The 25,161-nt window shown below is 40.6% G+C and overlaps 1 protein-coding gene across 8 annotated transcripts in view; it reads right to left on the bottom strand.

The window, feature by feature from the left end:
- Positions 1-409: 409 nt before the first annotated feature.
- The window catches only part of Senp1 (SUMO specific peptidase 1), a 51,744-nt gene continuing 26,992 nt past the window's right edge, over positions 410-25,161 (bottom strand). For 7 of the 8 annotated variants that reach the window (XM_013111194.3, XM_021225506.2, XM_021225505.2 and 4 more), the window contains 9 exons: positions 23,495-23,533; positions 22,357-22,441; positions 21,754-21,909; positions 20,169-20,300; positions 9,859-10,062; positions 8,902-8,981; positions 7,670-7,754; positions 7,071-7,166; positions 410-4,743 (listed from right to left, as the gene is read on the bottom strand). In XM_013111194.3, coding sequence (XP_012966648.1) covers positions 4,681-4,743; positions 7,071-7,166; positions 7,670-7,754; positions 8,902-8,981; positions 9,859-10,062; positions 20,169-20,300; positions 21,754-21,909; positions 22,357-22,441; positions 23,495-23,533 — 940 coding nt within the window. In that variant the 3' untranslated portion in view covers positions 410-4,680. Of the gene's footprint in view, positions 4,744-5,813; positions 6,707-7,070; positions 7,167-7,669; positions 7,755-8,901; positions 8,982-9,858; positions 10,063-20,168; positions 20,301-21,753; positions 21,910-22,356; positions 22,442-23,494; positions 23,534-25,161 lie in introns of those variants that run through there. The other variant, XM_021225504.2, reaches the window with a different exon arrangement.

The raw sequence follows: 25,161 nt of genomic DNA, 5'->3' as shown, positions 1-25,161 counted from the left end.
TAGCAGAGTGGTCTGGAGTCCCGACTGCTGCACTTGGCCTCGAGAGAGCTCTCTGGCAGCCTCTACAGACAGGCTTAGTTTCTGAAAGCACCAGAAAGCCACAGATTTGCATGTTATTTGTGTTGCAGGCTTCACTTCCAGGTATGTGGAATGAAATGAATGAATGAACAGTATTCAGTCTCCTGGTTAAGGGGTGGATTCAGAAATCCAGACCACAGTGAGGATCCAATCACTGGTCTAGTTTGGATCAGCAGATAGTTAGGGGATATCTATCTATGTAACGTATACGCATATGTGTACACTCTCTCTCACACACACACACACACACACACACAATCTCATATATGAGAGGAGACAGAAACAGTCTCACAGTCTCTGACAAATATATTATTGAGCCCAGAGTCCCCAGTCAAAGCACAGAAGCAAAATCCACAGAATTTATTTTAAATAAGTCGATTAAAAAAACAAAACAAAAAAACCAACCCCCAAATGGGAGTGACATACACAGAAAAGGCAATACCCTGACACATCCCCAGCCCTTGCCTTCATGTCAGCTTCTTTCTCAACTACGCACTAATGACAAGGTACATTTCTGTTTGCTTAGCCTCCCCCATCGAGCAAACTGTAAATGTATAGACTGTAAAGCCCTGAGGACAAGTGGCTTTTATTCCTTGGTCAAACCATCTTTTCTCCCCATTTCAGGGCTCTTAAGTCCAGAGCTTGGCCTCACATTTAGGAAATACCCCAACAAGGATTCCCTGTGTTTCAGTTAAGGAAGTGCCTTTAGGCGGCAAGACAGAGAGAGCTACCCATCATCTGAATGTGCAAGGGATACCACTGTCAATAAAGGATGGAGGAGAAACCTACTCAAAGGGGTAAAAGATGTTCTCATAAGCCTCTTGGGGTAGAGCCTGAGAACCCCAATTGGCAGCACGCTCAGTTGATGAGGAGGAAGGTGCTTCTGCTAGAGGCCAAGTGGAGCACTGTTTGAGATCTAAAAGAACCTCTGGGACTCCAGCACTTGGAAGTGATGAGGAATAGCAATCCTTCCTCGCATCCTTATAACACAATTGTTCTAATGGCTCAGAGAGTGAGCCCTGCCAAATCCTTGGCAGACCAGAACACAGAGGCTTGCACTCTTGATTAGAAAAACAGCATCAACCCATTCCCCTGGCTGTGACAGCTCCATGCTTTGGTCCACATCCGAAGGCAAACAGGGAAGTTATCCCATTCCCTCATTAGGGCTACAGAAGTCCAGACAAGAGATTTTAAGATAATGTGACCAGAGAGGGCTTTAAGATCAGACTTGGGTGTGTGTACTTAGTAGGTGCTTAAGAAAGGACTAAACTGAATGAGGGTGTCTGAGCAGAAGGGAGTCTGGGCTTCTGGGTACCGCTCTCCCACTCACCTCTGCTAGCAGTTGGGTTCTGTCAAGAATAAGATAATCCCTAGAAGTAAAAAATAACTGATGGCTACTCCTCAGCTTAGAAGGAAGAAAAGCCTGCATCTAGGTATGTTATATTTAGCAAGGTTCTGATGTAGATGTTAATTCTACAACCAAGCCAGTGTTCACACTGATCTTCAACTTCAACTTGAAAGCATTTTACTCTGTATAGCCTCGGCCATGCAGGCAGAGCAAGGAAAATCAAAACAACCGAGTGCTAGTTACTTGTTACTCTGACATTTTTCAGAGCTTGGAGGATGGCAGAGAAAGATTGGAGGTTAGGAATTCTGAAAACAATGAAGCTCTTGAACGAATCTTCTCCTTAAGACCCACGAGTGACTGTGCCGTGGGACGTGTAAAACCAGGTGGTGATGACAGGCAGACTATGGGTGGGGTGGGTGGAAATGTTTTGCCAGGTTATCTTTTCTACCCTTAAACCACTAGGACACTAGAGCTACCAGTGCTGAGGACAGTGAGCAGAAGAGGCTAGTGTGATGACACTGGCTAGAGAACAGAACCTGGTATCACAAGGAACCACACCTATCTAGAAGAGTGAACTCTGATGGCAAGTCTCTAGGCTGTACGATGGAGAAACACTTACATGGAACACTACTCAGGACTCCTGGGAGTCACAGTGGGTCTCAAGTGATCAACAGGATGTAACTATCTTCCATACACCATACCACGTATTCTCAAAAGGGCAGAAACACGTCCTATTTTCTGCATATGCAGTCCAGGGATAACAGCTGGGACTGTGTTTTTTGTTGAAGTGTCTGTAACTGCCATGTAATGCTTATCATCCTTCAAATATTCCTTTTTTAGGGGAGGGTAGATGGTTATAAGCATTGAACCTGGGGAAAGGAGATCAAAAGAAGGAAAACAACAGGCACATTTAGTTTAAAGCACATTAAATAGATACTGGTAGCATACCCTTGACTACAGAATACAGAAACATCATCTTCAGTCTTTGTCATCAAAGTTCACTCTTGAATTAAGGAAGTTTCCAGGTACTTGCTCTGATCTCTAAGAATGGCTTACTATACAAGTCTGTACATGATTCCCATTTAATCACCCTGTCTCCTCTGTCTACTCTTATTAGTCCTGGGATGGACAGTGGCCTTGGGATCACTAGCTTTTACCTGGTACACACTTAAACTGCATTAGAGAAAGGGAGCCGACCTCAGACAGGCTCAAGAATTCCTTACATATTTTGCAAAGTGCTTTTGTTGCATGTTTCATATTCTGAAATACATGGCAATAAATATCTGTTGCTTTGGTCCATACAAAAAGTCTCTGAGGAAGATAAAACAGATATTGTCTAAAGAAACAAACAATAAACATAGAAAACTATCTTTGAAGAGCTCCAGATAATAGTGGGCAAAGTCTGAAAAGCTTGTCTTTTATCAATAGTCCAAAGTGCCACCAAGTAAGCTGTCACTTACATACAGAGAATCATATACTATCTAGGAGTCTGACAATGAGTCTGCATGCCACAGTTTTCTAAAGGAGAGTGTGAAAGGTCCCAGCAACTCATATACAGAAAGCTATTTATTTCCTATAGAAAATCAAAGGAAAAGGAAAGGGAGGGAAGATGGAGGAGAAGAGGAGTAGCAAGAAGGAGACATAAATGTACAAAGCGGTCTCTTCCTCCAGCATGCAGGGAACAAAGGAAGAGGAAGAACACTGGTCGTTGGAGTGGAGACGGTAACATTCAGTTTAACAATGGAATATTAAAAAAAATAGTTGTTGTTTTCAAATTGTAACCTGTGGTAAAACATAGAAAAATGTACTAAACAAGCTTGGTATAAAACAGAGTAAAATTTTCCAATAAGCCGAGGAGAAAGCACAATGCTGGAAAGGATGGGCACAAGGGGAGAGGAGAAGAGAGTTTATATAAAACTACCTATTACAATACAGAAAAAGTATAAAATGTTCCTGTCTGGAACCTAAGTACAAAATGACACTGGCATTGGATCATCTCACCATCTAACCCTTAGGAGCTCTCAGAGGGTGGGAGATGCTACAAAGAACAAAAGGAATAGCTTACCAATCTAAACTCTACCCCCACACATACCTTTTTTTTTTTTTTAAGCTGAAAATGCTGTTTACCTTGGTAACACTTACTCCTAAGCCAAAATTCATCCAACTCTCAAAATATTCTTAGGAAGTCTACAAACACCTGATATGTAGCAGTTGTTGGGATCACTGTGTGCTGGAATTTGAAAGATGAAAATAAACCTACAGACTAAATGGTGAACACATTCAGTCTTTCTTTTCTTTTAAAAGCATATCCCTGTGAAATATATATTTCACATGTGTGTGTATACATATATGAATGTATACACACATATAGATAGATATATATGTATATAAAATTCTCTGTGGTTAGAAACATTTAAACTAACCAGCCACAGACCACCTAGACCTGTATTTATCCAACTCTGGTACTTGATGCTAAAGCCCGAGGCCCTTCTTTTCTTCTTGGTCAGAAGCAGGCAACCGTGAGGTGGGGGCCCTGCTGCTGCACTCAGCATGTCGGGGTAGGTCCTCCCCACAGCACATGCGCTAGCACATGCAAACCCCTGCTTGTAAGGGAAGGCCTGCTTGTGACTTTAGGGTCTGCCAGGATGTGTGCACTGGGCTCAGAATGGGATGACACTGCCAGTGATAAAACAGCTTTGAGGAGAAGCAGTTGGGTTTCACATCAGGGCATATAAATAGGAAGGGTTCTGGAGGAGGGGGCTTAAGCTCGTGCCTCAAAGTCCAGTTTATAGTCCCATTCCTAACTCTGCATCTTGGGAATCATGTGTATGTCTACGTGCTGGTGGTTTTTAGTCTACCTGCTGTCCATGCCCTTTCCTACTTCTTGGTAAGGCCTAGCAACAAGAGTTTATAAGAAGCCAAGATTCTTCTCAAGTTTTCCTTGGGCTCCTAGTTAGGGACTCAGTGAGGCTGGAGCCCTTTGGAAACAAGATGGCAGAGCTGAGGTGAAAAGCAGTCTCTCTCCAGCTTAGGGATGTCCCTCACCCCTTTCACAGCACCGAAGTTTCTTTGCAAAAATAGTATCTGAGATACAAAAGGAAAGGCAGATGTGCTTGTGAGTGCGTCTCGCCTGGGCTGCTCCAGGGTCAAGGGTGGCACACCAGCAGGGCGAGGGGCAGCTGTCCCAAGGTCTCTGGCTGCAGACGCAAAGGGCTGGTCCCCCACACTGTCATGTCTGCTCTCTGACACAGTCTTCACAAGAGCTTCCGGTGGAGGATCTCCCAGACCATTCGCTTCCGGAAATATGGCATGTGTTGCTGCAGGAACATAGACACACTCTTCACTTTCACATTTGTAGGTACTATACTCCTTTCTCCATATTTCCCCTTTTCTTAAGGTTTTCAACCAACAGACTCATTTCTGGTCTCTCAAACTGCTCGTTCAGGGTTACATGTAGCCTTTTCTTCTCACTGCTCCTTTCTACTACTCTGTAGCCTCCAGGAGTTATAGTGGGCATCATTTGGTGTCTTCAGGCTATGCCCAAATGACTCCAAAAACCCTGAGAACAGCGCCTCATGGTGAAGAGACTAAGGCCTGAAAATGTGAAGTGCTCTCTCGGAGAAGAACTAAGAACACTTCAACCATTACCTCAGGTTGGTCTAGATCCCACTGTCTCAGTTTTTACTTTTGTTTTGTTTGAGACAGGCTCTCACTATGTAGCCCTGGGTGACCTGGAACTCTTGTGTTGACCAGGCTGTCCTCTGAGAGATTAGGCTGCTTCTGCCTCTAACTACTGAGATTAAAGGCATGTGCCACCATGCCCAGTTTTCCGAAGAGTTTTTTAAACTCTGGGCTGTGTCCCATACGAGCACCTGAATATGTACCTGAATATGGGCACCGTGAAAACTCTGAGAACAGTAAAGGGTTTCTGTACACACCATGTACAAAAAAGAGTTCCGGGTCACATGTACAATGAATCCCAGGTGCTCTGAGCAGAGCCCCCTGTGTTGCATGACTCTGAGTGTATAACATATGAGTCTCATCTTGGGGACTCTCATGGTAGAGGAGAAACAACTGCCACGAGTTGTCTCTGACCTCCACACGCATGCTGTTCCCTTCCCCCAAACTGAAAAAAGGAGCCTTTTTTGTAATTGCTGTTTGACTTTGACTCTTACTTTAGCTATTGGTTACTATGTCTGTGCAGCAGCATTCTCAGCACTGCTGAGAATAAAACCAAACTATTAAATCAACTCTGAAAAACAATGAAGATGTGCAAAGATTCAGCCAACTTCAATTCTTTATGTAAAAACAAGAACATCCATTTCATTTGTGTGCAAACTCGATTTTGTCTTTAATCAACCGTAAAATTACATGTATACTAGAGAACTGTCTTAAAACAAATTCTTTGATTTATTATCGGTTCCATTTATCCATTTAATACATCTATATATCTAGGGCTGTGCAAAAACTTCTTGGGTGAAAACATATCGTAAGCTCTTACTTCTTTTTAAAGATTTATTTTGTCTGTATCAATGTTCTCCCTGCACGGTTGTCCGTGCTCCATGAGCATGTGGTGATACCTGTGAAAGCCAGGAGAGGGTGGCAGATCTTCTGGAATGGTAGTTACTAGTGGATGTGTATGAATGGCCATGTGGGCGCCAAGAACTGAACCCCGGGCCCTTTGGAAGAGAGAGCAGCAGATGCTCTTAAACCACCAAGCCATCTCTCTAGCCTCAGCAAGAGGACAAGTTTAAGAAGCCCCGGTTCAGACAAAATCTAGAAAAGGCCATACTTAATTCAAATAGAAGCAAAGTAGAAAACATATCAAAAGAAATCATAATACTTTCTAGTCTCAATCATCTTTGGTTTAAGACAATATATAGAAAAATGACCTGCTAAGATGAAACTGGCCAGCTGCCCTGAGAAAGGGGACAAAGATGGGTGTTGTTACAAAGCACATGAGGAGATTAAGTTGGGTATGTGCTGTTTAAAAAAAGAGGCCCTCTAAGGGAGTAGCACTGTTAGCACTATTAGGAGGTGTGACCTTGTTGGAGGAAGTGGGCCACTGTGGAGGTGGACTTCGAGACCTCTTTTGTCCAAGCTTTCCTCAGTGCAACTTTCAGTCATCTTCCTGTTGCCGGCAGGATGCAGGACTCCCAGCTGCCCCTCCAGCATGCTGTCATGCTCCTCACCACAATGATAATGGACTGAACATCTCAGTTAAATGTTTTCCTTCTAAGAGTTGTTGTGGTCATTGTGTGTCTTCAAGGCAATAAACACCTTAATTAAAGACAGGGTCTATTCAAAACCTGAATGCTAAATTGAGGCGAATTAAAGAATGCTGTCTCTGGTTCCAGTTTGTGTTTCCTCTAAGATTATAGGTAGGTGGAGGAGATGGACAGAGAATAGAGAATAAAGCTTTCTTTTTAACTGAAACTCACTCACCATCATATGTGACACATGGTAACCCAGGATGTGGACCATCACTGTCTTCTTTGGTGCAGTGTTATAGACAGTGAACAGTATTATGAGACACATCCTGAAGCATTCAAAGGTACGGCAGAGGCCACAAAACAGAAAGAAAGGCAGCTATGGACAGCTTGGGTATCAGGTGCCTAGGCTCCATCCTCAAGGCCCACCTCACCTGTGTGAAGTTGATTGGTCTGTCTTTGGTAATACAGTCAGCATATTTGCAAGCAAACATCCCACAGTCACTTCCATTCATCTGCTGTGGAATTTCCTAAAAGACAAACAACATACTATTTTTTTTGCAAGCTTCTTTATCAATTTTGCACCATTTCCCTAAATTTTGAACATATGACCTTGGGTCTGCTATTTAAGGCACTAAAGAAAAGTTTAAGGGTAGGATGTTTTCTTCTTTAAAAAAGTAGTATTTCAGTCTCTCCTTTCTGTTTTACTTCATATCAATCACATGGGGGAACTATCGCAGATTTTCATGATACCTAAGGGTGTAGAAACTGGTCCTCCCACTAAGCATCAAATAGTCAAGTATTCTTCACAGGAGTAAGAAAGTCAGCAAAACAGCCTGGCACTTAGAAAACAGTTTCACACAAGAAACATGTTATGAGCTTTCCCCAAAATGATTCACCTTCCTCGAGGAATCAGACAGAGCTCAAGTCAGGCTTGCATGAAGCTAGAAAGCTAAATCAAACAGCAGATAAAACCCTCTCCTCTCCACACCCATATTTTTAAGGATTTATACGAGATGAACAAGAAATATACCTGGCTTTTCTTGCTGAAGAGCTGCCAGCCATTGGTGTCAAACTCTTTCCTTTTCTTGTCAACACTTTCTTGCTTTAGGTATTGCCTAAGGCATCAGAAGAGAATGAGATGAGCTGTGTGGAGTGCTAATGGCAGCTGCCACCCACAGAATGGGGCTGGCAATCCTTGGAAGTCAACACATGAAACTCCCTCCAGCAGCCCACTTTGCCAACCCAGGAGGGCCAGGATGTTTGCTTCTGATTTCATGATAGTAATAGTCTTCAACCAAAGTTCTTCATTCTACTAATCTTCCTAGACAACAATTTTTAAATATTTCTCTTGGTTTGCATGGTCCTTTTAGAGTCTTCAATCTAATGGATAATTTATTATTAAATTATATGAATTATTAAAAGTGTCTCTAGCAGTATCAGGGTATGTATCAGCTGTGTATGTGTTGTAGGGTGATTGTGTGCAGTATGTTCATGTGTTCACACACATGTGGGCATGAATACATGTATGGTGTACATGTGGAAGCCAGAGTGATGAGGAGTCATCCTTGATCACTCCCCAACCTTATTCATTGAGACAGGGTCTCTCAATCAAATCCAAAGCTCACTGATACTACCAGCCTTGCTAGCCAGTTTGTTCTGCCTTCCAAGGCCAGAGTTCAGATGAAGCCATGCCCACATATCACTGATGTGAGTCCTAGGGATCCAAAATATTGGTCCTCATGTTTATGTAGCAAGACCTTTAAACTCCGAGCCTCTCCCTAGCCCAAGAGCATTCTTTTGAAGTTTTAAATGCTCACTTTTTAGGAACCTACTCCCCCCTGGCCATATGCCAGGTGCATAGCAAAAAATAGGTGTTTTAGAAAGAGAAGCAAGTAGGGTACAAGAGACTTGCATTCTAATCTCCAAATGAGCCACTCATTAAGTATTAAGGCCCAAGCAAACCAAAGTCACCTCTGTGGGACTTGATTTTTTCATGCAAAATTTCAGAAAGCTGAATTAAATGAGTTCTGTTGACTTAATCTCTATGTATATAGTTACTCTGTTTTAGTGTGTCAAGACAGCAATTGCCCTTACTAATACATAGTGCCGTAGTATATTGCTAAACTTTACTTGAATTTTAAAATATGCAGTTATACGAGATATGACGGTGTCATTACATTTCTGAAGGGATCAGACAGCTGAGTTTACTGCTGGAAAGACAGAGGAAGCAACAACCTGCCATCTGCCCTCAATTCAACTTACAAGAGGATCCTGCAGGCTTCATTGTTTATTCCACCCATAGAATCGTAGTAGGTGACACTCTTCTTTCTAAAGTCTATGACCTGGGGACAAAACAAAGCAGTGAGGACACTGCTATAGCATCAGTTTTTCCTCTCCAGCTTTTTGTGACACTGTGAGAAGCTGGGGATGTTTGTATTATATTATCTTAGTAACAAGTGGATTATTTATGTAGAGTGATGCTGCGGGCTAATCAACTGGAGGGCCTAGTAATTGTTCTGAAATACTTTTCTACAGCTCAGTTTTCCATGATTAACAACACATGATTCAAAGAAAAGTAGTTAACTATCTCAAGATCATTCCCACAGCTTAAGAAAGATGACAAGATTCTGGGTTTGTCTTTAATCTTGGCCCCCCCCCACCCTGCGCTGCACTCCCCCCCCTTTTTTTGAGATAGGGTCTCTCTGTATAACAACAGCTTTAGCTGTCCTGGAACTCGCTCAGTAGACCAGGCTGGCCTCGAACTCACAGAAATCCTCCTGCCTCTGCTGGGATTAAAGGCGTGCACTGCCACTACCAGACTGCTACTTTCTTTTTTGATTGATATTTTTTAAAAGTAATTCAAAACAGAATATGCAATAACTTTTATTAACATTAATGTATTCATGCTCCCAGAATCATAAAAACACACAAAGAAATTCAAGGCTAGGCAGGAAGTAGCGGCCAGAGCTGGATTTGGCAGCATCACAAACATGCTTCCCCTTGTCTTATGCTGAGGCTGGTAGCTGGCCTACAGCTGCTAATCTTAAGCATCTCCTACTCTGATAGAAGGAAATTCACTCATTTACCTGACTCTTAGCCAAGTTACCCCTATTAAATCCTACTTTCCCCTATAATCAAGCAAAGATGAGAAATCATGACCTTCCATGTTGTCTTTGTGGGTTTCTCTTTCATGTCGTCAAAAATAAAGGAGTTACTCACAGCAAGACACCAGTGCACGCCCAAGTGAATGGGCACCAGAAGAATGTCAACAGAAAACACATCCACTTTCTTTGTCCAACGTTTCACCGCCTGATAACCAGCTGTTTTTAACTTAGTGAAGAAAAAAGTATTAAATGCATGCACGCTCGGAAATCCCTTCTCTTTACTGCGCTCCATTAGCATATTCATGTAGAAATTGATGATCTGCAGAAAGACATTATACAGTAGAACAGTCAGAAAAGCAGCATGACGGGGGAAAGAGCAGCTATTACACTGAATAACAATATGCCATTTACAACTGCTTATGTATGTTTTGAAACCCAACCAACTCAATGAATGCTCAACAGAAAGATTTAAAATATCCAGTTTTTTCTTATGAGGTTTTATCAACCATACTTCTGAAAGTATCAAGCAACTAAGTTTAACTGCTGAAATGCAGAACAAACAGGCAGACACTAGCAGACTTGTAGAAAACGGAGAGGCAGGAGGAAGGAGAGGCTGTGGAGAAAAGGACATGGAGTGTGCTGACAGGCACTGTACCACTTCTGTACCGAGCAGGTGGAGCCTGAGCTCAGTTCCTTCCCCCAGGTCCTTTTCTCCTTGCTCTCTCCCTCCCCTCCCCTCCACTTTCCCTTTCCTCTTCTCTCTCCTTCATTTCACACTCCCTCTGTAGAGACAGGGTCTCACTCTGTAGCAGACTGGCCTGAACTCATTAAACAGCTCAAGCTAGCCTTGAACCTGTGGAACATCTCCCGTTTGAGACTTTGAAGGTGGCATGATTGATTTTGTACAAAGAGAAAATCTGGTTCCACATTCAAAGCCATATCAGCCACACTGTAGCGGCACACTGCTTAGGTTTCAAGCAGATCTGAGCAATCAGAAAACACCTGCAATAGCACAGCAATTTCACTAAGGAGCGAGACATGATATAGTATAAAACTGTTTTCTGTTAAAGACCTAACCATCAAGTCTCGAACAAAAAGACTCTCAGATGTTTAGTTTTCTTGTCTCTTGGCTGCACTACTCCTTCAATAGCAAGTGTGAGTATGGCAAAGTAAAATGCTTGACAGAAGAGATACATGACTCTTTCTGTCAAAGCAATGTCTTCTCTAACAGTAACTATGCTGTCTGTGGTTCCTTTAGGTCCAGAACCCCCTGGCACTAAATCTTAAAAGTACTGGGCCAAAAATTACGGCATACTTACTTTATGTGGCTAGCTAAGGCCAGGCCAGTGTCTGTCAACTGAAAGGAATGAATGGGCCGACTGAGCCACAGCTTGGAACTATGACTATGAAAACAGGCACATTTTTCAGAATGTTTTTTGAGGAATGGGAAAATGCCCCTGTCCTTTGACAAATATTTACACACCAGGATGCCAGAGCAGTGAGCCACTGTCCAACAGCAGGGAACACCGCCAGGAACAGAGCTGAGCATGGTCTAGACCAGAGAAAGGGCCTATAGATACAGATGCAGAGGTAGCTTCAGAGAAACTGCATTAAAGGCTCTAAGGTGACGGGGGGGGGGTGGTGCCCCGGCAGGACTGAACACACTGTTCTGCCTGCAGCTCTGATTACTGTGAATTAGACTCCGAGGAAGCAGAGGACCTAGATTGTGGCTAATTTTATGTCCTGAAGCTGACTGGTTCTTAGTTGTTTTTAATAATGGAAAAAAAAATCAAGGTACAATCAGATATTTTCAAATCTATGTATTCAATTTAACTGCCATAAAGTAGTGTGTGTGTGTGACTTATTGGATCTGTGGAGATGGTCCTTAGTAGGTGCTTAGAGTTAGGGAGCAAGGGCGTACATATCACACAAGCTTGAGTATGGAGGTCAAAGGACAACTCTTAGGAGTCAGTCCTTTCGTTCTACCTTCTGGGTTCTAGGTAATCAAACTCAAGTATTCAGGCTTGGGGGCGCACGCACGCGCGCACACACACGTACATATATATTGATGATTATGGGCAGTTTGCCTGTTGGATTCACTGGAACTGGGTTTATGGACGGTTGTGAGCCACCATATGGGCGCTGGAGTCTAAACCTGGGTCCTCTGCAAGAGCAGCAGGTGCTTTTTACCAATGAGCCCTTTCTCCAGCCCTTAAGGCACTTTTTTGTTTTTTCAAGACAGGCTTTCTCTGTATTTCCATTTGTGAAAACATCTACTAATATAGGCATACCTGCCCAGCAAGCACAGATTTCTTGATAGTACAATCTCGACTGAGAGAAAATTAACCAAAAGGAATGGATAAACTTCTCAGTGAACTGGGTAGACTCTACCTTGTCTACTATGCTATCTATATGACACATGTATTATAAATATTATAAACATACGTTGTAGTTATTTACTGTACCCAAAACTACAGTATACAGGCAGACAACCAGACAGTCCCTGAGAGTCAAGTCTTTTTTGCAGGGGCTGGCAGATTACACTCTTTATCAGGCAATAAGGGCTGCAGAGAAAGGTGAAAGAACAGAGGCAAGGACAGTTGAACACAGAGCCACACAGGTATTTCTCCCCCAGTTATCACCTCTGCAGACAGTCAGGCTGTCCCTTGCTCCCTGAAAGCACTAACTATAAAGCTAGATTGACAAGAACAGAGAATTCTTTCTTCATTGCTGTGTCTCAACACCATCCAAGCTTTTTTATTTTTCTTATTTTTCATTTTAATGGGGAGGGAAATGGCTTCTTCCCACTAGCCAAGAGTTAATTTAATTAGCTCTATGGAATAAAATGGGTTCCTTTCCATATCCTCTATATCCCAGCAGAGGGAGTTTGGTGGCCTCAACATTCCCTCCCATTAGCTGAAAATTTGCAATCTGATATCTAGGCTGAGTTTAGATCCAAGTCTCTCTCAAGTGAAAAAACACTGCCATAGTTCAGCCAAGATACAACCATACTCAAAGTAAGACACTCAAAGAGTCCTACATGTCATCCCACAGAGGGGGCTGGAGATGGACGGAGAAGAAATGAGAGCTGGGATCACAGTGTGAAGATGAGAAGGAAGCAGTGATGCCACATTTGCCCTGCTTTATGAAAACAAAGGTCCCTCCCTTCCCTCCTGAAGAACTGTCTAGGACACAAGAGTCTCTGAGTCCAGCAGGTCTCAAATCCCCTTTGAAAAAGGGGCTAAAGTACACCAGTCCCGTGTCTTACTGTTTGTCTTGCCACTAACGCACACCTGAAAACCACTTGCCACCCTTTCTGGTGCACACTTGCCTGCTGGTGCCAAGAAACCGTCTTCCTACGGTCTGAAGAGCCCTGACTGGGAGTATCTGCTGTCTATGCAGCCTTGTCTGAGGACAGGAAACTGTTTACAGTGTCTTTGTTCCTTTTACATTCTATTTGATAAGCTGCCAGCCCGACGCCACAAAGAAGCATCTTTTTAAAGGAAAATTCTACAGTCTTTTCTTTTTTAAAAAACAAAATTGCCTGAATATATGTCTATGTACCACTTGTATGTGGATCCCCTGGAATTAGAGTTACAGATGGTTGTAAGCTGTCCAGTGGGTGCTGGGAAGTGATTTTGAGTCTTCTGCAAGAGCTTCCCACTGAGCCATCTCTCCAGCTCCAGAAAAATCCTAGTGTGTTTTCAAATGAAGAGTGGGCAGAGAGATAAGGATTTTTTCCCCTGAATGTTGACAGGGTGACATAAAGATCACTGGTATTTGTATCTTTTTTTCTTGTTCAACAAATCTAGAAGTAAAATATTCGCTAGCAGTAAAGTCTTGATGTTTAACTCTCTCACAGTTACTCTGAAACCTGCTTGGCTTAGGAAGACATGGGCACAATAATATTCCTGAGCAGACACTGAGACGAGAAGATAGCAAAATAGCCACACTTGATTATTAATGGTTCAGAGACCATCTAGTCAAGATCTATAGTAATATAGAAAATACACCTTCCCTACTGTATATGATTTTGTCTCCTCATGTGTACGTTCAAGAACAAATGATCGGAATTACTGCTAAAGTCTTAAACGACAGGCAGGCGACACCTACATTTATGGAGAATAACTACTACTTTCCAAATGATCTTGGTTTACCACAGGTAGTTTGGGAACATTCCAGAGGTCAGTCATAAGGACGGGAAAGGATAAGCCTGTGTGTGATCCTAGAAACAATAGTTACTCTGGTGGCTTCATTCTCATGGATGCTTCACATCTGGCAGGTCTATCATGTTCACTTATCTATTTATCTTCATCTGCTAGTTTTTCTCCTTTTCACACAGGTTATTTCTTCCCTATAAAAACCTTATTCTCAGGGTTACATTTTGTGGGCTGTTTCCTCTCTATTAGGCAATACTAGGCTCTACCTATTTCCCGGAGAGAATTATCACCTATGACCACTGTCCCCGCCCCTTTTATTATGTGTATGTGTGTGCATGTGTGTGCTGAGGCTAAAACCCAGGGCCTTGTGCACAGTAGGCAGGAGTTCTACTGAGTAAATATTATGCCCAAACTTTCACTAAATAGTGTGTTCTAAAAGTTAGAATTCTTGACTAAAAAGCATGAACTCCAGCTCTAGATCTCAATTCTGCCATAAAAATCCACTGAGCATGGTACTTCCTTAAAGCCTTACTTTTGTGCTTTCCCACAACCAATCAAATAGGAATACCATCTCTATATACAAGTCTATTGCAATTTTGAAAAGCTGAAAGGCATCTCTCTTCAGAGATGAGGCTTACAAATGGCAGCCCACCTGGTTAGCTTGTAGTCTGCTATGTAGACTCTCCTTGATTCCTCCCTCTTCTCATATTTGAGATTTTCCCCATGAGCTTTCCTTCCCAGCTTAAGTTACAAATAGCACATTCTAATATTTCAGTATTTTACTTTGAAAGCAACCAGTAATAATCAGTATAAGACCCCTGTCCCCCAAAGGGGCAAATATATCTTCTTGCTAGTTTCCGTTCATCCATCTAAATTAGTTGTTAGCAATGACTTGGAGACTAGGCTCTTGGAGGACACATGAAAGCAAGAAACATGCCCGTCATGCTGAGTCTTCACACTGCACTGAGTCCCTGCCTATTCCACCAGCTACTGAGAGAGTGAGGAGTGCTGGGATCTCTGCAGCAAGCACAGCTCTGTCTCCTCTATCAGCTTTGCTTCACATGTTTTGAATGTGTCACTAAAATATATATGCACTTAGGCTTTGTCGATGAACTGACCTCTATTGCTGTGAAATTACAATTGCTGCATATCATCAGTCCTCACCCTAAAATAAACTTTGTACTGTAATAGTCACTTTTATTTCCTTACATTCAGAATAGGATCTTGTATGGTTGGTGTGTGAATCACTACAGAGCACATGGCTAACACACAAACATCCTGGGTTCAATCTTAGGAGTGCAGGAAAGAATGCTTCTATAGACAATCTCTACTTTGAAACTCAATGCTTTATTTTTTTCATTCATACTTGTTCAAACTAGCCAAGGTTAATTTCTTGAGTTATGACTAATATAAACTTACATACACATTTTACAGCCTACTTCAAAGAGGAAGTAAAATAACATTAATATTTTAATATGAACTGAACCAAAAAAGACATATTTTGGATATAACTGGGTTAAATAAAACATTTATTTTATTTAGTTCTTTTTCTTTTCTTTTATCTAATGTTACTACTATTCAATTTAAAGTAAGGTACATGGCTCAAACTGTATTTCCATGAGACAGGGATGGTCTAGATAATTTTCATTGGACACTGATATGGTTGGGTTAAATCTACTACTGCATTCATTTTTATGTTTGTAGCATTTCTTCTTCTTTATCTAATTCCCTTCTTTTAGATTTTTTAATTGCACTTTAGCTGGGCTATTACTTATAACTATACTTTTGCTTTTTCAGTCACTGCTCTAGGATTTGAGTTGTGTAGGTTTTTAATGTTATCAACCTATGTTCACAGCATTACACTACCACATATAGAAGGGAGAACCTGACAGTAGTTAGCATGACCTTCCGTTTTGTTTTCTCTTTAATGATTACCAAACATCTGTTTCTTACATGAGTTCCATTAAAACAATATTTTGTTTAGTTCTGTTTTAGTCAATGTTCTTTTAGAGATGAGAACATCCGTAACTCCTTTGCAGACTGACTGTCACTTGATGTCCTTGTGCCTAAAGAACATGCTGCATTTCTTTAGCACCTGTCTGCTGGCAGGGGATTCTATCAGCTTACATGGGCTAGCTAGACAGCTAACTGAGTAAAGGTGCTTGCTGCCAAACCTGGCAACCTGGGTTCAACCCCTGGGACCCACCAGCTGTTCTCTGACTTCGAGTGCACTCTGGAGTGTGTACACATGCACACATTACAAGGAATAAAAAGTAAAAGGCAACGCTTACTTTGAACGGATATCTATTGGTTATAGCATTTATGATAACGTCTGTCATTCCTCTTCAGTATTTAAAATATGTCTTCTGGCTTGTGTGGCTCCTAACAAATCACTCTTTGTCCCTCTGCACTTAATGTGCCTCTTTCTCTCTTGCTGCACTTACTATTTTTCTCTTTAGTACTGGTTTTTGGCTAAAATTATACATCTTAGTATGACATTTCTTCTACTTTGGATATGTTAAATTTCACAGATGTCAGTTCCTAGGCTTCGAGTATAGGACACCTTCCAACACTAGTTTCTTTTTAAAAAAGTTTTTAAAAACCATCACTAGTTTTGTTTTGTTTTTCAAGACAGGGTTTCTCTGTGGCTTTGGAGACTGTCCTGGAACTCACTCTTGTAGACCAGGCTGGTCTTGAACTCAGAGATCCGCCTGCCTCTGCCTCCTGAGTCCTGGGATTAAAGGTGTGCGCCACCACTACCCAGCTAAACCATCACTAGTTTCTTAAGCAGTTTTTAGACATTGCTAATGCCTCCACCTTCCATTCTAGGATCTCAACTGCAAACCCAGGTTGCTTGATAACATCCCAGAATTCACGGGTAGTCTTGCCACCTTTCTTTTCCATGTGGAGATATTGTTGTATCTCCACAACCACATTTTATAAACTACAGAGCAGACCCCTTTATTACACTTCTCTCAGACACACTGCTGTACTCCTTCACGGAATGTATAAAACTGTCTTTTTGTTTTTCTCTTTTAGTATACTAGGCAAGTTGAAAAGGTAAATCTTTTCCCTTTTACAATATCCTGAGCAGAAGCAAAACAAGTTTTATCTCTGTACAGAAACCTAAACTATTTCCATGTATTTCTAAATTTATTTAATGATGTATAAAACAATGCTCAAGGGGCTGGAGAGCTGACTCAGCAGTTAAGAGCGCTGGCTGCTCTTCCAGAGGACCTGGGTTTAATTCTCAGCACTCACAGAATGGCTCACAAGAGTCTCTAACAGTCTCAGGGAATCTAGCGCCCTCTTCTGGTCTCTGTGGGCACTACACATCTATGCAGGTAAAATACCAATAAACATACAAGAGTAAGGTAAAATAAAAAAACAAAACCAAACAACGCTCAGGCTTTCAAAGTAAGAGTATCTAGCCTAAAACAGTCCTCTTCTCAGAATCTTAAAGTTGAGTTTATAAGGCATGGAACTCAATCTCTAGGAATTAGTAATTGCTGGTACTGATATCCATTTGAAAATACTTGCTTTTTCATGCTTACTTCCCATCCACTTTTGTAAGTATGTTTTCAGATTATTAATGACTGATTTCCTGATGCAGTAGAGAATTTTCATCTACAGTCTCAATTTTATCAGTCTTTTATAGCGTCTGGTTTTTACAGGATAGTCAGTTCCCATAGTCTATTTTTGAGAAGTTTGGTTTTCTTATGTTGTAGTAAAAATCTCAAATTAGTTCTTTGAAACTGAACAGAATTTAATAAGTTCATTTATGAAACAGCCACGAAGGTCTATATTTTTCTTTTTAAAAAGAGAACAGGGGCCAAGAGTGGTAGGTAGTTCACACCTAGCACTGTGGAGGCAAGGGCAGGTGGATCTCTGTGAGTTCAAGGCTAGTTTGGTCTACATAGTTCCAGAACAATCAGGGCTATGTAGAGAGACACTGTCTCAGAAAAGATGGGAGATCAGGGAAAAGGTAGTTTAATGGCTTTATATATATCCTAAATACAGGATATTTGCACAATGGCAGACATGAGTGGAGGTCAGAGGACAATTTCTGGGAGTTGGTTCTCTCCTATTATATGGGTCTTGGGGATCAAATGCAGTCATCAGCCTTGGCAGCAAACATCTTTACTTGGTTGGCCATCTAGCTGGCCCTAGGTTTTCTCTTCTTCCCTTCCTTCTTTTCTTTTGGAGAAATGAGGATTTTATTTTCTTTAAAAACTAAATATGATATCTTTCTTTTCCTAGCTTTTATATTTCTTTGTCAATGGTAAGAATAATCTATGGGGCTGAAGAGATGGCTCAGAGGTCCTGAGTTCAATTCCCAGCAACCACTCGGTTTACAACCACCTATAATGAGATCTGGTGCTCTCTTCTGGTGTGCAAGAATACATGCAGGCAAAAGGCTGTATGTATAATAAATGAATAAATTATAAAAAAGAATAATTTATGAGTTATCTTATTTTGCAGAGAATTTTAATATATCCTATAATATTGACAGGACATACAAAACAAAAATGGTTATTTACAAGAGTATTTATTTGAATGAAGAATAGAATTGAAAAATATGAGCTACTTGAAAAAGACTGAATATTCATAATTGAAAAAGAAAAGTATCTTAAAATAAACATCAGAATTTAAGTATATCTAATAGTTCATCAGAATGTTGGCTATTTATATCTAAGAAATGCACTTTAAAACTGGTGCTTCTTAAAATAATTCTTATTATCTTGAAGATATGACTTTATACCTGCTTTCAAAGTTAATTCTCTGAACTCGAAAGAAAAGTATTCCTTCCACCATTACAGGACGGTGTGGTAGGGATACATTGGAGGACTCTCTCCTCTCCCAAACAGATTCTAAATCACATAATTTCCATTAACTTTGTGTGCTCAAAGTCCAGCTTCTCATGGGTCTGGGGAACGGAAACCGTGCCTTGATGAATGCTGCCTCTGTAAGGAACCTCTCTGAGGTAATTGTACAGTGAAAAGGAAGAATTCTGTTTATATCCTACTCACTGCTGCCCCCTAGGTTTTGCATAATTTATAACAAACAGGCTATAATCCTTTGGAATAAGTGACTCTCTTTTCCAGAGGTGGCACAGGAAAAAGAAAAATGGTAAATGATTATAGATGAAAAACAATTTATAAGAGAACACTTGATTATTTTTTATTTTTGTTTTCCTTGTTAATTTGGTGAGCTCTTCTCCACTATAATTTAATCCAGTGCTCTATTACCTGGGAGTAAAAAGATGTGATTGAGGTTTCTAACAGAAACATCAAATCATGTGTTCCTTACCATCGCTAGTCAAAAAACAGTACTAAGGAGTGGTAAGCCTCTGAAATTGTTATCTTATATGTTAACTACTGTCACAGACAATGGAGCATATCAACTGGCCCCAAGTCAATCAATGTCTTGGATATGATATATGGTTTTAAGTTCTACCCATTTAATCCCTAACAGATCCAATTCAAGACCCTGAACATCAGTGCCTGGATTGAGCCCCACTCTGCTATTTACCGTAAGATCTGTGACCCTGGGAGTTTCTTAATCTTCCTGTGCTTTGTCTTTTACATGTCCAACTTGTCATGTGTATACAATAATAATAAATAAAAAATAGGAGTAACTCCTTCTAAAGTGAAACAGGTTTTTAAAGGTTTAGGATGAAGACAGGTCAATTTAAAGATCATACCATAATTAATACATTTACTTGGAACTGGGAGGTGAAGTCATTCTTCCCTCTTGGTTACATATGAACTACATAAAACTAATTTTTTTCAATATCAGCTTTATAAACATCATGAACAAATGAAGGCTACTTCAAAAAGTTTACCATGTGTAATGTAAGTAACCTAAAGCAAGGAGATAAGGCAAAGGAAGTAGACCTGGTTCCTTACTAGAAATCCCAAAGTATTCCCTCTTGCTGCAATAAGGTCAGACATTAAATATTTGCTCAGAAATATGACCTGCAGAGCAGGTGCTTTAGGCAGAGTGAGAATTCCCCTGTATGAGTGACCTTTCCTTCGGTATCCACAAAGCAGACGCAGTCAGGGACACTCAGTCTCTACAGCACACAGAAGCACAGAGCTTGCTGAAGGCTCCTCTTTGTACACACTTGTCTTACAGAGAGGCTTGGGAGAGGGGTTCAGATGCAGTCACCCAAGAGCCACATTTGGAGAAACACTCAGATAATGCCTTTAGTTTTCACTTAATTTTTACCTACTATTTTCATATAAAGTAGGTGCAAGATTACCTCATCATTGAGCCAATTTAGATGGTTTAGAGTTTGAATGTCTTTGCGTGTAATGGTCAAGCGGAATGCTTCACTGAGGACTTCATCTTGGTTACCAGTACGAAACACATTCTTTATTTCTTTCTCCATTTCCTAAAACAAAAGATCAAACATAATGGTTTGGCTTCTCACCAGTCCTCAGACTGTATTTCTCATAATCAACTGCCTGTGAGTTTACTGTTGTCAGTTTGCGTCCATCTAACGTTTCCTTCCTGGTTACTCCTCCCACCCTTCTAGTACACTCCTTTCTTTCTCACACAATGTTCAGATCCTGGTTTCCTTCAGTTCCTGAATATTGAAATAACCTTTGCTCAGATCTTCCAAGCTCTTTAAAAGGCTTCTTTATGTTTTATATTTCTGGTTCAATTGGTTTCAAGAAACAGAAGCTTACATGAAAAGCACCACGGAGTAAAGGTAGCATCTTTTAGATGGATGTCCTTCCCACAGACAGTATTTTTAAAGATAAGATATGGAATGTAGTACAACTATAAAAAGTATGTGATGCTCACTAGTTACATGCCGTTCTTTTCATATTAATGGTGCTGGTAATCAAATCTAGGACATAAGGCCTTGCACATGTGAAGCAAACACTCTACCATCAAGTTGCATCCCATGTCCAAATGTTTTGGAAGAGGGATAGATTAAGGAACACATTTTAAAAACATACATAGACTTCTAAGTATCTTTCAAAATGTTTACAATAATAATTGCTTAACAAGAAATATTATAAAAACAATGTGTGAAAATGTCACAATGAAGCCCATTTTTGTAGGCTAACTTAAAAAAATAAGACAAAACAAAAACACAAAAAGAAATAGTACTTCTCAGCTTACAGCGTGCTATCAAATGACCTCCTATGTGAGCCTGGAAATGAAGCCAGCATATACAAAGTGATGGGTTCAATTCCCATAACTGCAATCAAAACACAACAAAATCTCCCGAGCCAAACCAAGTAACAAGTTATTTTTTGAAATATAAAATGTAAATGCACTACATACTTTTTCACTGAAGCTGCTAAAACCCACCCATAACCATCTAAATAATTTTAATTACCTTTAAAAGTAAACATTGATGCATAATACAAACAAAAGTATAGTTATATAAATACAACTTAAATGTATTAAGTTGGGTACTCTATTGAATTGTTTGGAACTACCCACAGCATCCTTTCTAAACAAAAAGCAATTGTAGATTTTTTTTTCAAGACAGGATTTAACTACGTAGGTCTGGCTGGCCTGGAACATCTATGTAGACCAGGCTGGCCCCAAATGCAGGAATCCACCTGCCTATGCCTCTGGTGTGCTGGCATGTGCCACTACACCCAGATCTACTGTAGGAATTTTCTTTTCTTAAAATTTATTTATTTGTTTGTGTTTTTTTGAGACAGGCTTTCTCTGTGTAACAGCTCTGGTTATCCAGGAACTTGCTTTGTAGAGCAGGTTGGTTTCGAACTTACAGAGATTCAACTGTCTCTCTGCCTCTAGAGTGCTAGTACTAAAGGTGTGTGCCACTGCCACTTTGATAGAATTTTCAGTGTGTACTTTACCTCTGTAATTTCTGGAAATTCGTCTTCACTATTAGTTAACTCGTGACTTTTTTTCCCGGTTTCCTGGGCAACTGTGACAGGAATCTCCTTCTCAAGAGGTACACGAAGGTGCAGCTCTATGGAATCAAGTACTGCATGTTCCTGTTCCTGCAATCTCTGGAGACAGAACTTCAGAATAAGCAGGACAAAGACATCTACCACTTGACTTCAGTGAGGTGAGTCAGTCTGGGACATAAGCCATTTACAATAAATGCTAGGCTACTACATGAGCATGCAGCCATCACTCAAGCACAGCTTGAGTCCCCAGCAGTCCCTCTCTGGATGTGCTACTTATTTTATAATCTTTTTATAAAAAGATTTCATTTATTTTTGCTTTTCATGTGAGTACTTGCCTGCATGTATGCCTATGTATCAAGTGGGAGCCTAGTTTCTGAGCAGGCCAGAAGAGGGTGTTGGATCCCCTGCAGCTCAAGTTACTGATGGTTGTTAACTGCCTTGTGGGAGACTGGAATGGAACCCAGAGTCCCCTGCATGAGCAGCCAGTGCTCTCGGCTGCTGAGCTACCTTTGTGGTCCTTTAATCTTAACACTTCCTGTTTCTTACCTGGTTCTGAAGCTGTAGAGCTAGTGCTTTCTGTTCTTCAATTTGGCGCAATCTTTCCCGGGCTCGAGAATCATAAACACTAGTTCTAGAAAATGGAGAGCAGCAGAGTCAGACCAGTATCTCAGCCTGACCAAGTCTTTGCTGTAGTTAACTGTAGGAAACCAGCAATAAATATAGCTCACCATGCAGACTCCACTCAAGACCTCACCACATTGACGTTTTAAGACACAGTAGAACAATGAGGTTATTTAAACTATTCTATGATGTTTACTGGAGTAATTTAAGTATAGTAGATATGACTTCTATAGGTACTTGTAAATAAATAGTCTTGTTTCAAAAGCATGCCTCTTGAGAAGGCTGGTGAGAGTGAAGCTTAACTCTAGAAATTCAAAACCATAACTGAGCCCCAGAGAAAAGAGTACACTGTCAAAGCTACAGCAAAATAGTATTATTTAAACTTACAAAGATCAAGGGCTGAGGAAAACTGAAAAGGTTTTGGTGCTTGAAACCGAATACTTTCAATTATTTCTCAAACTCCATAACAACTCAACAGTTTAATGACAAAATAAAAACTTTCTTTTCTTTTTATACATAACTAACTCTGGAATATTTTCCAATTCAATTTAGTTTCAGCAATTGTTATATGGTTGACAAATATGAAAACAGAAATCTCTTAACTGGGGCTGGAGAGATGGCTCAGGGGTTAAGAACTACAGAGGACTTCAGTTCAGTTCCCAGTACGCATAGAGGCTTACAAAGTATTTCTAATTCCAGGAGATTCTGCACCCACTTCTGGCCTCTGTGGGCACTGGATGCACAAAATGCACACACATACATGCAGGCAAAACACTCATACAATCAAATAAAAATACAGAAAATCTGAAAAAAAAAAACAAATATTGTAACTTAAGAGAATCTTAAAAACCCAAAACCTGAAGAGTACAAGTAAGTAAGTTTTTTTCTTTTTTAGATTTTCCAGACAAGGTTACTCTGTGTATCCCTGGCTGTCTGGAACTCTCTCTGTAGCAAATAGGTGATTCTTACTGAGCAAAAACAATTAAGGTAATTAGCTATTTGATTTCTTTCTAAATGAAAATGAAATCAGAAGAAAAAAATAATATCAAAAACAATAACTTACAATTCTTTGATCCATAGCTCTGCCTGGAAGAAATTAGGACTATAGATGGGGAAAGAAAATAAACAGGGGTTAAGGGAAATTCAAATATTTTCACCAACAAAAGCAATCATTTAAACAGTTTGTGAAACTACTTTGCAATTATGGAGTAAAAGATCTCCAAATGACACATAGTAACTAACTGAAAATTTAAGGACATGACTATTACACATGTACTGAAAGGATGACCCAACACTCAGTGGGGAATGAAGGAGCCAGCTTGCTTGCGTGAGAGAATGCATATGAAAAAAGGAATAAGCATGCCAAGGCAGACATGTGCAATCAGCTATACTCCAAAGATGTCAGGCAGAGCCGGGCATTGATGGCGCACGTCTTTAATCCCAGCACTCGGGAGGCAGAGACAGGCGAATCTCTGTGAGTTCAAGGCCAGCCTGGTCTACAAGAGCGAGTTCCAAGACAGCCTCCAAAGCCACAGAGAGACCCTGTCTTGAAAAACAAACAAACAAACAAACAACAACAACAACAACAAAAAGATGTCCGGCAGGTCTACTCCAGTCTGCAAGGCTCTTGTGAGCAACCCAAATGAGGAACACTGCGTAGGGTCACAGGAATGCTAACTGTTCCAGTAGCTTTCCCACCCTCTCAACTGCTTTATCTCTTTGCAAACCCCTAACTGAGGGATCTATCATAGAAACAAATGTTAACAGAACAAGCACTTTTCCAAAAGAGACCTTTGAGGTCCATAAAAACAAGTCAATAGAGCATCAAACAGAGTTAAGAGAGTTGGGTCCATTTAGTTCTGTGATTCTGAGCAAGTGACTTCACCTCTATGGACTTCAGCTCCAAGATGTGGTAAGTGTGGTTAAAGTTCTTTTGAGTCCCTAGTCACCCTTAGACTGTGACCTGGCAATGAAAACACTGTTCTGCCTCCCCAGTGTCACTAAGGTTAATGAGAGTTGGTCACCTGTGCAACAATGAATACCCAATATAACAACCAAGACAGAAAGCCTCAGAAATCATCTGTAGAGTTGTGGTTTTAGTGTATGACACAAAAATGAATCAACACGAGAAGATATTTATTACGTGATACAAAGATGTAAAAAGAATGACCCAGGACTTCACATGAACAGGTCATGAATTTGTCTGTACTCCTTATTAAAATATAAATTTGACTGAGAATGGATTTTTTTTTTTTTTTTTTTTTTTTTTTGGCTTTTTCGAGACAGGGTTTCTCTGTGTTGCTTTGGAGGCTGTCCTGGAACTCGCTCTTGTAGACCAGGCTGGTCTCGAACTCACAGAGATCCTCCTGCCTCTGCCTCCCGAGTGCTGGGATTAAAGGCGTGCGCCACCAACGCCCAGCTGAGAATGGATATTTTTGTCTATTTATAAATTACTGTATCTTCTACAACTACAATACTGTCTGGTACAGAGCACATGGGTCTGTTGCTGAATAAATGAATAATATAGGGACAAGAACTTCTCTCCAATGGACTGGGGTATCTGTTGGCTCCTGAAGGACATTTATAAGGGAAACTTCATTACTAAAGAGATTACATAGTATTTCTTAAATAGTTGAGCTACAAGGATATTTGAACACAGTTGTTCTTAGTGCTCCATATGTAAAACTGCTCTATTAGCTTTACATATTGTTAAGCTTCATGAGACTCTCC

Source organism: Mesocricetus auratus, unplaced genomic scaffold (genome assembly GCF_017639785.1).
Source record: "Mesocricetus auratus isolate SY011 unplaced genomic scaffold, BCM_Maur_2.0 Super-Scaffold_100010, whole genome shotgun sequence".
Lineage (NCBI taxonomy): Eukaryota > Metazoa > Chordata > Mammalia > Rodentia > Cricetidae > Mesocricetus > Mesocricetus auratus.
This window is presented reverse-complemented; position numbering and strand designations above follow the sequence as displayed.